This window comes from Stenella coeruleoalba, assembly GCF_951394435.1.
Source record: "Stenella coeruleoalba genome assembly, chromosome: 3".
Classification (NCBI taxonomy): Eukaryota; Metazoa; Chordata; class Mammalia; order Artiodactyla; family Delphinidae; genus Stenella; species Stenella coeruleoalba.
In genome coordinates this window covers 169,910,061-169,924,757 of record NC_137148.1, presented here as the reverse complement: position 1 = coordinate 169,924,757, position 14,697 = coordinate 169,910,061, and the positions used below count along the sequence as shown (strand labels likewise).

Sequence of the window (14,697 nt, the reverse complement as noted above, 5' to 3'; positions counted from 1 at the left end):
TTTGTTTTCTTTTTTCTTACAACTGTTTTCCCCTCGGAGGATTCTTTCAAACCCATTTGGGTGTGGGGATGAGCCAGGATCTCTCTGCCAACAAACTGCCTAGGCCTTGCAAGCAGCTTCTGGCCCAGCCACCTTAAACACCTCCCTCCTTGGGTAGGTGGGGAAACTGAGGCCCAGAGAGGGACAAGGACCACCCGAGGTCATTCAGAAGAGTGTGGGCCGAGCCCAGAGGAGGGGTTTCCAGGATCCTAGGAGCAGCCCCCCACCCTGCAGCTTCTGTCTCTTCTGCTGGACCTCAAGCCCCATGAGGGCCAACAGCTGGGTGTCCTAGTCACCACGCTGTCCTCAGTGCCCTGAAAATTGGAGGTGCTTCATCAGTGATTACTGAATGCATGGACCCAGCAACTTTTTTTTTTTTTTTTTTGCGGTACGCGGGCCTCTCACTCTTGTGGCCTCTCCCGTTGCAAAGCACAGGCTCCGGACGCGCAGGCTCAGCGGCCATGGCTCACGGGCCCAGCCGCTCCGCGGCATGTGGGATCTTCCCGGACCGGGGCACGAACCCGCGTCCCCTGCATCGGCAGGCGGACTCTCAACCACTGCGCCACCAAGGAAGCCCTCCCAGCAACTTTTGAAAACACCCAGAGGTCATGCTCAGAGCATCAGGGGGAAAGGATGTCCCTTTTGAGAGGGGATATGAGAGACAGATACAGGGGTATGGAGAGAGAGAGACAGAAATAAACGGCCAGAGACATGGAAGGAGACAGAGACAGAGATGGAGACAGATAGAGAGGCTCAGATAGAGAGAGTGGAGAGCAGAGATCAAGAGACACAGAGAAAGAGTGACAAATGGGGGCAGATACATAGAGAAGAGATTGAATGAGACACAGAGACAGATGGAGACACGGGGGGTGGGGGAGGCATCAGGGTCAGGTCAGGACCACCACTAACCTGTATAGGAGACTCTGTGTGAATTATGCAAAGATTTCCCTTCCTGAGGCCCAGCTGGATGTTTTTGTGCAGTGAACAACCTGCCCCACTGTCTACAGCAGCCGAAGCAAAGTCTGTCTTGGTATCTCCAGCAGCCAGCCCAGGGCCGGGCACACAGAGCTCACTCGATAAATGCCCGTTGAACGAATGGGCGGAGTTAGAGAATGCCAGAATCTGGCCTGGAGTCACACAGAGAGAGAGAGAGAGAGAGAGAGAGAGAGAGAGAGAGGGTGGGGCACAACTGAACTAAAGCAGAAAGTCCAGGTGCCGGCAGTTTCTGGCTGAGCCACAGATGCCTCCTCTGGGAACCACCTGGATTTACTTACCACCCAGGAAAATTCCCCTCGAACTTCTGGGAGCACAAAGTGAGTGGGCAGCCAAGGCAGGAGGTGGCCCCTCCCTGGGACGCCACGGGCCCCAGGGAGAGATGGTGGCTGCCAGGTCTCACCCGAAACTCCTTGCAGCCCGGACTTGCTCCTGGGGTGGAGCCAGGAGCCTGAGAGGCCCTGGGGGGACCGGACTTCCCCCATTTTCACAGCGCAGAGATGGGAGGGGCCTGGCTTGGGGTCACCCAGAATAGGAGTCAAGGGAAAAGCATTCCTGGCAGAGGGAATGGCTTGTGCAGAGTTCTGGAGGTGAACGAGAGGGAAGGGCGAAGGATGTGCTTAGGACAGAACTGTCAATGGAGAGTGAAGCCCAAGGCTAAGTGAGGGAGTTTGAACTTGGCGTTATTTCCAAACACTTAGTCTTTTATTCCGTACCTACTCAAATTCAGTCCCTCTGTACTGAATTTGTACTGTACTACAGGATCACCCTGCAATCCCAGCCTAGGTGATCCTGGAGCCCCAGAGGCAACTCCTAAGACTGGGAGGACACACAGACCTCCCCGTTCTGTGGGTCAGGGATGAAGGGATGGAGGCTGCAGGACCCAGAGGCCGACTGGGAGAGAGCTGTCGAGCCCACATGGAGGTGGGGTATTAGTGCCAGGACCTTGAAAATGTAGGACTATTCCAGGTGAAAAAGACCCAAAAGGACATTCTGCGCAGAGAATACAAAAGTCTGGAGGTGTGTGATAATCAGACAAGTGCTGGAAACAAGCCAGATTGGCCAGTAATGCTGCTGTCTCCAAAAGGGTCAGGGTTGGACCAGAGAGAGAGAGAGAGAGAGAGAGAGAGAGAGAGAGATCTGGGGTAACAGAAGCCCAGAGGGAAGTGGAAGCTCTTCTGGAGGATCAGAAATGTCTGCATTGAAGAAGGGGGCACTGGAGCTGGGGCTTGGAAGGATGAATAGGAGTTTGCAAACAGAAAAGGTAGGGCATGCAAACTGAGCAGAGGCTGTGGCCCAAATTCAAAGAACATGATGATGGAGTAGCAAGACAAAGAAGGACTTGAGGAGTAAGATCACTCAGTGTCAGATTTCTCCAGATCCAAGCATGGCAGCCTGCCATTCTAGGCCAAGAAACCCAAGGACTCTTCCCCTTGGCTCCTCCAAGCCCTGTTAGGCCTGGTCCAGCCACTGTCATCTCTCCTCCTTGGGTCACAGGTACTGTCCACTTTGGTCCATGATGACACTTGGTGGCGGATGCCTTCCACAATGTGTCTCTGGTATCTCAGTCCAGGCTTGTGCCTCTCAGTGCCTCAGTTTCCCCATGTGGAAAATGGGAATGCTGGAAGCCACTTTTGCTGTTTGTATTCATCTTAGAACTGGGAAGCCTCCAAAAAACAATGTGAAGGGAGCAAAGAGATAACAGGAAGAAAGGAAGGGAGGAGGGAAGAAAGGGAGGGAGGAAGGAAAGAAAACAGAAGGGAAGGGGAAGGAAGGGAGGAAGGGAAAAACTTTGCACCCCTCCTCCAAGCCAATACCAAGGGACAAGTCCAACATTATTATTTCAGAACACACCGAAGCTGTCGAGGCTTAAGAAATGGGTGATGATTTGCATGCGATTTGCATGTGATTTGCATACTGTTTGTTAAATGTCAAAAAGGCCTGAAAATGCTTTCTCCCACCCTCACCTCAGCCAAGATGTGGGAAACCCTCCCCCTTCCTCTATCAGGGACCTGCTCATGGGCTGGGGACCCCTCAGTTCAAGGGTTGCCAGGGCAGCAGACTAGAGGGGGCAGGGTGACCTTGGATGCCCCATCTGTAAAATGGGCCATAATCATCACCACCACCACCGAGCCTCACACTTCACAGACTAGAGTAAGTGGAGGCCAGACAAGGATGTGGCACAAACCCTGGCATGTAGTGGGAGCTGAGGAATGGAGCTGGGGTGGCTATTAAAAGTCCCACTTTCCTGCTGGGCCCTGGGGGCAGGTCCCCCAGTGTGTGCGTGACCCACCGAGACCAAAACCAGGCAGGAGCAGGGGCGTGGGCTGCCTGGTCCCAGGAGGAGTGATGCCAGCCCCGGAGGGGGACGTGAGAAAAGCCCCGTAGGCCTGGGGCCGTCCCCATCCCCTGATGGACAAACGCACATCTGAGCACTACTCTCCCCACGGCCACGATTTATTATCCACCTGTCCCTGCTCTGGGCCCTGCGGCCAACACGACTCTTAACTAAAACATTATGTCTTCCCAGGCTCCCGAGCCTCTGCCCTGTGATGCCAGCACCCAGAGCGTGAACGTGGCCCTCGAGGGCCCGCATGCCAGCATCCCCCCAACCCGAGGGGGTCTGCACGGTGGACCCGACGCCTCGTGGCCGCAGATCAGAGATCCAACTGAGTCCCAACGTTCTACTTTTTTTTTTTTTGGCTGTGCCACGCGGAATCTTAGTTCCCCGACCAGGGATCGAACCCCAGCAGTGGAAGTGCAGGGTCCTAACCTCTGACCGCCATGGAATTCCCTACTCAGAGGGTCTTATACCCAGAATCCCTACAACACACTGCCTGGAATAGCCCGGAGTACCCCCATGATTACCGTCAATGTCTCAGTGCTCTGCCAGGCACAGCCACCGCCCCCCACCAAATCCCTGCCCACTTAACCAGAGCCCTTCAGACACAACCAGGAGACCCCGTGCAGGGGGCAAAGCAGTGGGATTGAACAGGAAGGACACCGCCACAGGGGTGGACACGGGTGCAACGTGGGGAGGGGTTTGGGTTTGGGGGAGGGGTGCAGTGTGACACTGGAGCGTTGGGAGAGGGCTGGGGCCCCCCAGTCTCCACCTTTAGTCATTTGAGATGTCATGAGTGTCTGGCCACACACCCCCTGCCCCCAGCCAAAGCTGTTCACAGTAGAGGAGGCTTGAGGGGGCCCAAAAGAGGACAAGGTGCTCACTGGCTGGGGAGGAGGGAATCTGAGAAGACTTCCTAGAGGAGGCTGGAATGCTGGGTGGACTGGAGCTGCAGAGAGGGGTGTGAAAGGTGCTTCAGGCTGGGGGCACAGCTTGGGTAGAGGCGTGGCAGAGAGAATGTACCAGGCAGGTGGGGGTGATGCCCCCCCAAGCTCCTCTCCCCTCTGTGCTTTTCTTCATGTGACCTCCTCCAGCTGCCTCCCAAGATGGCACGTGGCTCCTACTGCAGACTGGGCACTTGAAGCCACAAGGTGGGAGCCACCTCCTCAGGATCACACAGCACAGCTGGAAGGCTGGCTGGCCCGGAGTAGCAACATCCTAGGTCAGTGTCAGGGACTGGGGCTCCATCAGGAATGTCCCAGGCAGTGGGCAGCGGCTGGGCAGGCCAGTGTTTCACCATCTATGCTGGAAGCCCAGAACCTTAGAACAGCAGGAGGGAGGGGATAAGACAACTTCAATCCAGGCCCCCTCGCAGGGTGAAACACCAGCTCTCTGGCCACTTTTCCTTCTTCCCTTTTCCCTAACAGCCCCATGGACAGAAACACCTGCAGCCAGCTCCTCCTTTGAGATGGCCCTGGTGCCCTCCAGGAGGGGCAGGGATAGCCCTTAGCCTGTGGGGAGCTTGGCACTTGAAGCCACCTGGTGGCAGTCGCAGAAATTGCAGGCAAAGAGTGCAATTAAACCAAACCTGCCAACCAAAGCCCACTCTTTGATTGTTAAGGAAAAGGGGTAACAGAGCCCAGAGAGGAGAAGCAATTTGCCCAAGGGCACACAGCAATTCAGGGCAGCATTACTCAGGCCCATGTGTTAGTTCAAAGGTGAGAAGGTAAGGCCAGTGACCCTGCCCCAGGGGCCAGAAGCATATGGGTGTGGAGAAGGGTGATGGTCATCAGAGATGATTCTCTTCTCCTCTCTGAGCCTCAGTTTACCCATCTGTGGTCTCCACAATCTCTAAGGTCCCTTCTGTGTCCCAAATACTGGAGTGACTTACCCAGAGTGAGGTCAAGGCTCCCGGGAGATGTCCCCCACCACCCCCAGCTTGCTTCTTCAGCCAGCACCTCTGGTCCCCTCGGTCATGGCTCCGCATCCTCCAACACAGATTACCTGCAGGAGGGGGACAGAAAGATACAGGTTGCAGGCCTGTGCAGCCCTCACCTTGGCACTTAAAGCCTCCTGGTCTGCTCGGTGTCCAGCCAATGCATATTGCTGCATCTGCCCAGACTCGCCTCCACCCACGAGACCCTCTCTCTTGCTTCCAGGAAACACTAGAGCTCCAGGAAAATGTTCTGAGCATCCCCTTCTTCACCTCCAGAGGTCATACATTCAACGAACATTTATTGAGCACCTACTATGTGCCAGGCACTGAACTGGGGAAACAGCAGTGAATAGGATGGACAACAATGCCCTCACAGAGCTTACAGTCTAGTGGGGGAGATGGGGCAAAAAAAATTAGTAAAATATTAGTAAAAATAATCAAGGAAGTATAGAGAAAGGTAAAGCAGGGTTAGGGTATGGTGTTGGTGGGATGCCATTTTAAACAGGTGGTCAGGGAAGATTACACTGAGGAGGTAGGATCTGAACAAAAGCCTGAAGGAGCTGAGGAAGGGAAGTGGAAAGCATTGCAGGAAGAAGGAACAGCAGTGCAAAGGCCCTGAGGTAGGACCATGCCTAGAGAGTAGGAGGAACAGTGAGCTGACTCTATCCTAGTTCAGCCTCCACCATCACTCACCATCACTAGACCTCCACCCTGGTCCCCCGATCCCCACCCCTAGCCCTCCCCGTCCCCTCCACAGTCTGTCTTCCCTGTATCAGCCAGAGGGCACCTGTGAGCACCTGAGGCAGGTCCTGCCCCTCCTCTGCCCACAGCCCTCCAGGGCTCTCACCTCCCTGAGGGTAAAAGCCCAAGTCTTCCCCACGGCCCACAAGGCCCTGCACGACCTGCCCCGTCCCCTCCCTGCTCTCCCCTCCTCCCTCTCTCCCCCTCACTCACTCTGCTCCAGACACACAGGCCTCCTCACTGTTCCTCCAACACACCAGGCATGGTGCTGCCTCAGGGCCTTTGCACAGGCTGTTTCCTCTTCCTGGAATACCCTCCTGCCCACTCTTGTTCTCTTTGTTTAATCAGCTCCTTCACATTGTACTGTGAAATGTCACCTTCTCCGACAGACCTCCCCTGGCCACTGCTGATAGGGTAGCAACACCTCCATCACGCTCAACCTCCCTGCATCTTTCCATAGCACTTACTACAACCTGACATTCAAACATATGTTTATTTGGTTCCTTGTCTGTCTCTTCCACTGGACTGACTGTGGGCTCCGTGAGGGCAGGCCTGGTCTGTCTGGGTCCCTGCTGGGTTCCAGTGCCGCCCAGCACATGACCCGGCACACAGTAGGCACCCAATAAATGCGTACTGTATATTGAATATTGACTGTGTAGACGTCTGTGGATCGTCCAGCTGCTAGACTTTGTTTGGCCACTGCCAGGAACACCCTCTCCCAGCCCCAAGTGAGACCCTCCCTCGAGAGGGCCTGCAGAGGCAGGCCCTCCCACCACATCTTGAGCCTCCAGGACTGGCATCTAAGGCTCCTACTCTCAAAATGTCACCCAGACTTGGTGGACCAAGCCTCTAGGGGCCCAGCGAGCATGACCCCCATAAACTCCAGTGTTACACAGACAGCTCCAGTCCCTCCCCGGCCCAGCGCCTCCATCCACTGCCAATCTCTCCGAGCACCAGCCTCCACCATTTCCCAAAGCTGCCCCAGGGCTCCACATGTGCTGTTCCCCCAGCCCAGCTGCCCTTCTCTGCAGACCCCTCCTTGGGTTGGGAGACCCACGCCTCTCGGGTCATCTTGGCCAGGGGACCTCTTTGGAAACCCCAGACGGCCAGGTCAGAGTGTGGACAGCAAGGGTCAGGATGGGATTGTGGGGAAGGCAGAGGTAGTGGGGGAGATGGATGGACAGAAAAGGAAGAGAGACACACACAGAGAGAAAAACAGCAGAGACAGAAATGGGCAGAGACGCAGAGAGACAGAGAGATAGAGACAGAGACAGAAAGAAGGAAAGGAAATAAACAGGGACAGTGTCACAGAGAGAGGGAGAGACAGGAGACAAAGAGAGATCGTGAGAAAGACCGGCGAGGCTGGAGAGAGGCAGACAGAGCCGAGAGAAAAGAAGAAAGCCTGCAGGGGGAATCGAGCCAGGCTCCTGGCCTTTCTCAGTGCCGGGCGCTCTCCAAGGAGTCCACAAGGACGAGAAGGATCCCCAGTCCACCCTTCCGCAACCATCCCACGCACTCCACCCTGACCCCAGCTAGGCCCTCCTGGCCTCCCCCCCCCCACCCCGTCCCTGACCCACTTCCCAATCCACCGGGGACGCCAGCCAGGCACTCCTGTGCCCCGCCGTCTCCCCCCACGCATTCCCCATCCAGGACCCCAGCCAGGCCCTCCTGTGCCCCCCAGGCCCCGCCCATCCTGACCCACCTCCCACCCCACCGGGGACGCCAGCCAGGCCCTCCTGTGCCCCGCCGTCTCCCCCCAGCCTTGACTCACCCCTCACCGGGGACCCCAGACAGGGCCCCCGACCCAGGTCGCCCCGCAGTCCCCTCCCCCGGCCACCTGGGGTCGCTGACGAGCAGCAGCACCGAGCCGTCCTGCAGGCGCACGTCGCGCACTGTCTGGTGGTCGTCCAGCCGCCGCGCATTGTAGTAGAAGGTGCGCTTCCAGGAGCTCACGCCCTGGCCCACGAGCTGGGCGCGCAGGTCGCTGAGCGTGTCCCGCGGCCGCACCGTGAGCGGCAGCAGCAGCGCCTCGTCCGCTAGGTGCACCTGGATGTGGTAGCGCTTCCAGCGCGACAGGCCCCGCCGCAGCCCCTCCATGGTCCCCGCCGGACACTCGGACCCGGCCCGGGCCCGCGGACCCGGTCCGGGCCCCGCGCGCCCTCCGCACCCGCCCAACCGGCCCGGCCGCCCGCTCCCGCCGCGCCCGCGCCCGCGCCCGCGCCCAGCCTGCCCGGGCACGCCCAGCTCGCAGACTGGAGGCCCCACGAGGGCGGGGCGCGGCGGGTGGATCTGCGGGCCCCTAGCCCCCACCCGCAGACGCCCCTTAGTTTACGTCGACCTGTATTAAGTGCCTACTGCGAGCCAGGCGGATGGTGGCGCCCCGGGTGACCCGGGACAAAACGCATGAAAAGGAGCCGCATCATAAAGATAAATATGCAAATGCACAGTGCATCCGATCGTGGGAAGTGCCAGGGAGGGACCAGAAGAGGAAGAGAGCTCGAGACTGGCCGGCTATTTTAGGGATCAAGGTCAAGGGAGGCCTCTCTGTGGAGGTGGCATTTGTATGGAGATCTGAAGGAGGAATGAGCCAACCACGCAAAGAGTCATGATCAAGAGTACTTACTGCAGGCTAAGATGGGAACAGCCTGTGCAAAGGTCCTGGGGCAGGACAGAGCCTGCCTGTTGGAGGAACAGCGAGGAGGCCTGTGTGGCTGGAGCAGAGTGAGTGAGGGGGAGACAGGGAGGAGGGGGGGGTCAGGGAGGGGATGGGGCAGGTCATGTAGGACCTTGTGGGCCACAGGGAGGACCTGGCCTTTTATCCCAAGGGAGGTGGGAGCCCTGGAAGGAAGTGCCTGTGGTTTGTATTCGTCACTCACATATTTGACTCTCATTTACTCCCTTATTTCCTTCAAGACTTACTCAACCAGTACTTATTCTGTGTCCGGGCTGGGCTGGGCGATGCTGGGCACCAGAGAAATCCCAACCTAGGGCCCTGCCCTCAACGGTCACCCAGTTGAGGGTGAAGGACACAGAGCTGGACACAGACACTCCCAGTCCTATGTGGTCAGGGTTTGAGTAGTAGGAGAGACCCCAGGCTGGGAAAGGCCAGTAGTGGGGAGATGGCTTTCCAGATGAGTAGGCATTGGAGCCCTGGGGCTTTGACAGTTGAGTAGAAGTTCAACACTCCCACCAACTGCCCATGATCAACAACTATATAGTTCACTGTGTGCCTAGTGGGGAGAAGCAAGAGTCAAGGCTTGTGGTCAGTGACAGTCAGGGGAGGCTTCCATGCTGTCCTCCCTTCCCCCTTGCAACCCCTTTCTCAGGCCCCGCCAGCCTCTCCAGTCTTACTTATCTAAGGACCCTCTTCCTGAAAGCCTTCCTTGACTGCTGCCTACCCCTCTCCACAGCCATACCTACCAGGACAGGACTGACCAGTTCTGGGTATCCAGAATGTTGACTTGACCTCAGAGATTTAGTCTGTACTTAGAAGCTAGTTACGATGGAGCCCAGTGGGAACTCCTCCTCCAGGAGTGGCCAAGAGTGGGGGAGGGAGGCTGAGGCCAGAACAGGGCAGTGGGCAAATCAAGGGCTCTAATGCCAACCCTGACCCTTGGAAGTTCCTCAGGAAGGAACTTAACCTCCCTGGGCCTCGATATTACCATCTGTCCAATGGGGTTGTTATGAGAGTAAATTACTGCACATAAGCACCTAGAAATGTTCCTGAAGCATAGTCGCTGGCTAATTGGCTACGCTGAGAGTCAAGTGCAATTGAAAAGCAAATAAAAACAAAAATAGCAAGCAGAAAAAAAAAACATGGGCTAAGTGCCAGATGGCCTTCTAGGTACATGATTTAAAAAAATAATAATAAAAGCTTCCTTTAATTCTCACATGACACTATTATCTCCCATTTTACAGATGAGTAATGTGAGGCTCAGAGAGAGTGACTTCCCTGAGGATACACAGTGAAAAATGGCAGAGCCAGGATTTGAAGCCTAGCCACCTGGTTTCAGTCATCATGCTCTTGTCCACTTACTACACAGCTTTTTAGACAACCATCAGATTTCAGATGGAGATTTTAAAGGTAGCTAAGAGCAAAATTAATTTCAGATGGATCACCCACCAACCAAGCAAAAAAAAAAAAGAGAGACAGAGAAACTATTAAACTACTAGAAGAAAATGTGCAAGTTAAAAATAATAATAATCCCAGTGTGTTGAAGCATGACATGACACCTTTAATGATTTAAAAGATTAATAACTGACTACAGGACTTCCCTCGTGGCGCAGTAGTTAAGAATCCGCCTGCCAATGCAGAGGACACAGGTTCGAGCCCTGGTCCGGGAAGATCCCACATGCCGTGGAGCAACTAAGCCCATGCGCCACAACTACTAAGCCTGAGCTCTAGAGCTTGCGAGCCACAACTACTGAAGCCTGTGCGCCTAGAGCCCGTGCTCTGCAACAAGAGAAGCCATGGCAATGAGAAGCCCGCACACCACAACAAAGAGTAGCCCCCGCTCACCACAACTAGAGAAAGCCCACGCGCAGCAACAAAGACCCAACACAGCCAAAAATAAATAAATAAAATAAATAAATTTTTTAAAAAAGATTAATAACTGACCACAGGACATCCCTGGTGGCGCAGTGGTTAAGAATCCGCCTGCCAATGCAGGGGACACGGGTTTGAGCCCTGGTCCAGGAAGATCCCACATGATGCGGAGCAACAAAGCCCATGCACCACAACTACTGAGCCCGTGTGCCACAACTACTGAAGCCCGTGCGCCTAGAGCCCGTGCTCCGGAACAAGAGAAGCCACCACAATGAGAAGCCTGTGCACCGCAATGAAGAGTAGCCCCCGCTCGCCGCAACCAGAGAAAGCCCACACACAGCAACGAAGACCCAACGCAGCCAAAAATAAATAAATAAATAAATAAATATTTTAAAAAAGATTAATAACTGACTACATACAAATGTAAAATTCCTATACACACACACACACAAATACTAGAAGGTCAATCAACAAAGGAAAACTTTTCCAAGACATGATAGACAAAAGACTGATTTCCTTAATATGTAAAAATCTTCCAGGTATCAATAAGGGCCAACAATTCAATAGAAAAAGAGGCAAAGGACATGAACAGTTTCTGAAAAGGAAATACAAATGTCTTCCAAGCATATGAAAGGGAGTTCATTCTCACGCATGGTAAGGTCAATATAAAATAAAACTACCATGAAATACTTTTAAAAAATCTACCAGGTTGCTAAGGATGAAAAAGTTTGATAATTCACCATGTTGCTGGGGTTTGGGGAAAAGAGCAATATTATGCATTGGGGTTTGGAGTGTGAAATGGCATAATCTCTCTGATAATAGCTATTGAAATGAGAAGTCGCTATATCCCTTCTGGGACTCTACCCAGGTGCCCAAGGATGGATTACAGTACAACACACACGCTGAGCAATTTACATGTAATCCACAAGGAAACCTGAGGCTGATCTCACTGAACAGAGGAGGGAAACTGAGGCCCAGACGAGGGACAGAATGAGGGCCCAGGCTGGTGTACACTGTGTCAGGGAGAGTGGGCCGGCTGGCTCTACCTGTGGCACTGGGTCACCACGGTCCCAGCCACCTCCCTTGTCAGGCTAAGCTCCAGGTTTCAGGTAACACACCTGCTGGTGTTTAGAACAGGTCAGAGCAAGACCCAGAGACGCTCGGCTTTAACATATGGAGGCCAAGCTAGCCGCGCTGAGCTCTGTGAGTGCGGGGTGCCAGTTCCAATTAATTCTGACTTTCTCATGAAGCCGTTAGGAAAAGCCAGGTGGCTCCGGGCAGTAGGCCCTCTGCCTAGGCCGCCGGATTAGAGGGATCCTGGTTTCTGCCTCGAGACACTGTATTATCTGTCACGGGCGATTATGGAGGACCCAAGCGGGCAGTGACAAGCTCGGTGAATCCCTGAGTTCTGGGACCTGGGAGGCTCAGAATCATGGGATCTCCAAAATCATGGACTCCCAGAATCTTGGAGTGCCCGGCATTCTAGATCCTCAAAACAGTCTCCCCTCCTCCCGAACATTTGAGAATCCTAGAGGGAATTCCATGGTGGTCCAGTGGTTAGGACTCAGCACCTTTACTGTCGGGGCCCAGGTTCGATCCCTGATCAGGGAACTAAGATCCCCCAAGCCATGCAGCATGGCCAAAAAAAAAAAAAAAAAGAATCCTAGAGCAGGGGTCCTGAATGGTATTCAACACATCACTTCTGGCTGTCTTGCAGGGAAGAGAATGCATGTATCGTCAGAGGCAGAAGGCATATGTGTGGATGGGGGCCTGCATCCCACCAATACTGCAGGCAGATAGGAAGGGAGGGTCGGCGCTGTGCTAACTTGCCCCTATCTGTGACATACCCACTGAATTTGGCATTGCCAGATTCTCGAATCCCAAGGAGCCTCTTGTGACACAGGCTTCTTACCTAGACTTGTCCCCTTGGATCAGAGGTCTCTCAAACTGGAAGCCCAGGGGCTGAATGTGTTTTTGGTTTTTGTTTATTTTTTTCTGGGGCTGGAGGCCCACATAATGTTTACAAGAAGAACTTGTGAATGAGTTTTTCCATATAAGGAGCTCCACTGGATACAGTGCAATACTACTCAGCCATTAAAAAAAAAAAAAGAATGAAATAATGCCATTTGCAGCAACATGGATGCAACTAGAAATGATCCTACTAAGTGAAGTAAGTCAGACAGAGAAAGACAAATACCATATGACATCACTTGTATGTGGAATCTAAAACATGCCACAGATGAAGCTGTCTACGAAACAGAAACTGACTCACAGACATAGGGAACAGACTTGTGGTTGGCAAGGGGTGGGGGGATGGGGGAGGGATGGATTAGGAGTTTGGGGTTAGCAGATGCAAACTATTCTATATAGAATGGATAAACAACAAGGTCCTACTGAATAGCACAGGGAATTATGTTCAATATCCTGGGATAAACCATAATGGAAAAGAATATAAAGAAGAATGTATATATGCATATAAGTGAGTCACTTTGCTGTACAGCAGAAATTAACACAACATTGTAAATCAACTATACATCAATAAAAAAATTTTTTTTAAAAGACGTTCCATTGGGCCCCCAATCCAAGTGGCATCTGTGGACCCTCCAGGGATTATAGGGATGTGAATTCCCTATAACCCTAGGTCCAACTCACTCCTTGAGTGAGTTTGCTTTCCCTAGACAGTGATGGTACTAACTTTATATCCTTCTTTTAAGATCAAGAAAGTGAGTTCCAGGAGCATCTGTTTGCCAAGGTCCCCCACCTCCCAGGGAGAAGCTGAAAAGGCTTTGGAAAAAGCGAATGGACATCCCATCAAGCTTTACAAATAGTTATCCCATGGGGTCCCTGCCACCAATCCTATGAGGTCTGTACTTGTTATCCCATTTCTCAGATGACAACACTGAGTCTTGGAGAGGGAAATCACTTTCCCAAAGCCACACCTGAAGGTAGAGCTCCTGGAACATGGCAGGAGTGAGTTAATGGAAAGGCTCAGGGTGCCTCTCTATCTGGAGGTGGTGCAAAAAGGAAAATGTGGTGCTTGGGGGTGGCTTTGGGAAGGGTGTGGAGAGGAGATTGGATTTCCGTCTAAAGGCAATGAGGAGCCATGGGAGTGTTTGAAGCAAGAGAGTGGCATAATCTAATTTATATGTTAGAAATGTCCCTAACAGGACTTCCCTGGTGGTCCAGTGGTTAAGACTCTGTGCTTCCAGTGCAGGGGACATAGGTTCGATCCCTGGTCAGGGAAGTTCCACATGTTGCTCTGTGCAGCCAAAAAAAAAAAAAAAAAAAAAAGAATTGTCCCTGACAGTGCTGAATCCAGTTCAGAAGATGGATACATTTTCTCAGCTAAGGATCTGAGAAGGGCTTTGTCTCAGGTCAAAATGCTCTCTTCCTAGCTACTATTTCTTGGACCCATCTGTCCCCCTCCACTGGGTTTTCATAAGGAATTCACTGCTAGGATGTCTGACAAATGAGGATTCTTGGTGGTCCCTGTTGATAAATTGTGTTATTCCAGTTTAGCTCTATTAGAAACAAAGGCTATTTGCCACTAACATTTTTAAAGTGGCATCCTTCATATATAAAGAGTTGTGAGAAATAAATAAGAATAGAGACATGCAAAGAACATGGATGCCATTTTGAACACACAAAAGACATAGATGGGACATTGTAAAAAAAAAAAAAGTGAAACAAAAAAAAGACGAAGACTTTTACATGAAAATGTGTTTAACCACTCTAGAATTCTCACTATAATAGTCAAAAAAGATATCTGATCATATTAGATTCTGTGAGGCTACAAGGCAATTGACATTCACCTCTGTTACTGTGTAAGTTAGTACTATCTTTCTGGAAGGTAAGATGGCAAAATTATCGAAAGCAAATTGATGGATAGTAACTAATTATCATGACTCACCATTGTTGAGTGACAAATGAACTTCATTTATTATGTTTTTCCCACTAGAACACAAAGTCCGCTAAGGCAGGCATCCTTGTCTGTTTTGTTCACTGCTGAGTCCCTGGTGTATGGGACAGCAACTGGCTTTGATTTATATACCCAGCATGATCTAATCTTCTCATTTTTCTGTACAGTGAAGTTTGAGAACC

General features: G+C 52.6%; 1 protein-coding gene across 1 annotated transcript; it reads right to left on the bottom strand.

Moving 5' to 3' along the window:
• Positions 1–5,228: 5,228 nt before the first annotated feature.
• On the bottom strand, positions 5,229–8,147 carry TINCR (TINCR ubiquitin domain containing; the record flags this gene model as incomplete). Its single annotated transcript, XM_079916959.1, has 2 exons — positions 5,229–5,377; positions 7,822–8,147. 2 exons carry the CDS (start codon positions 8,145–8,147, stop codon positions 5,374–5,376), a joined length of 330 nt encoding a protein of 109 aa, XP_079773085.1. The 3' UTR covers positions 5,229–5,373.
• Between the last annotated feature and the right edge of the window lie 6,550 nt (positions 8,148–14,697).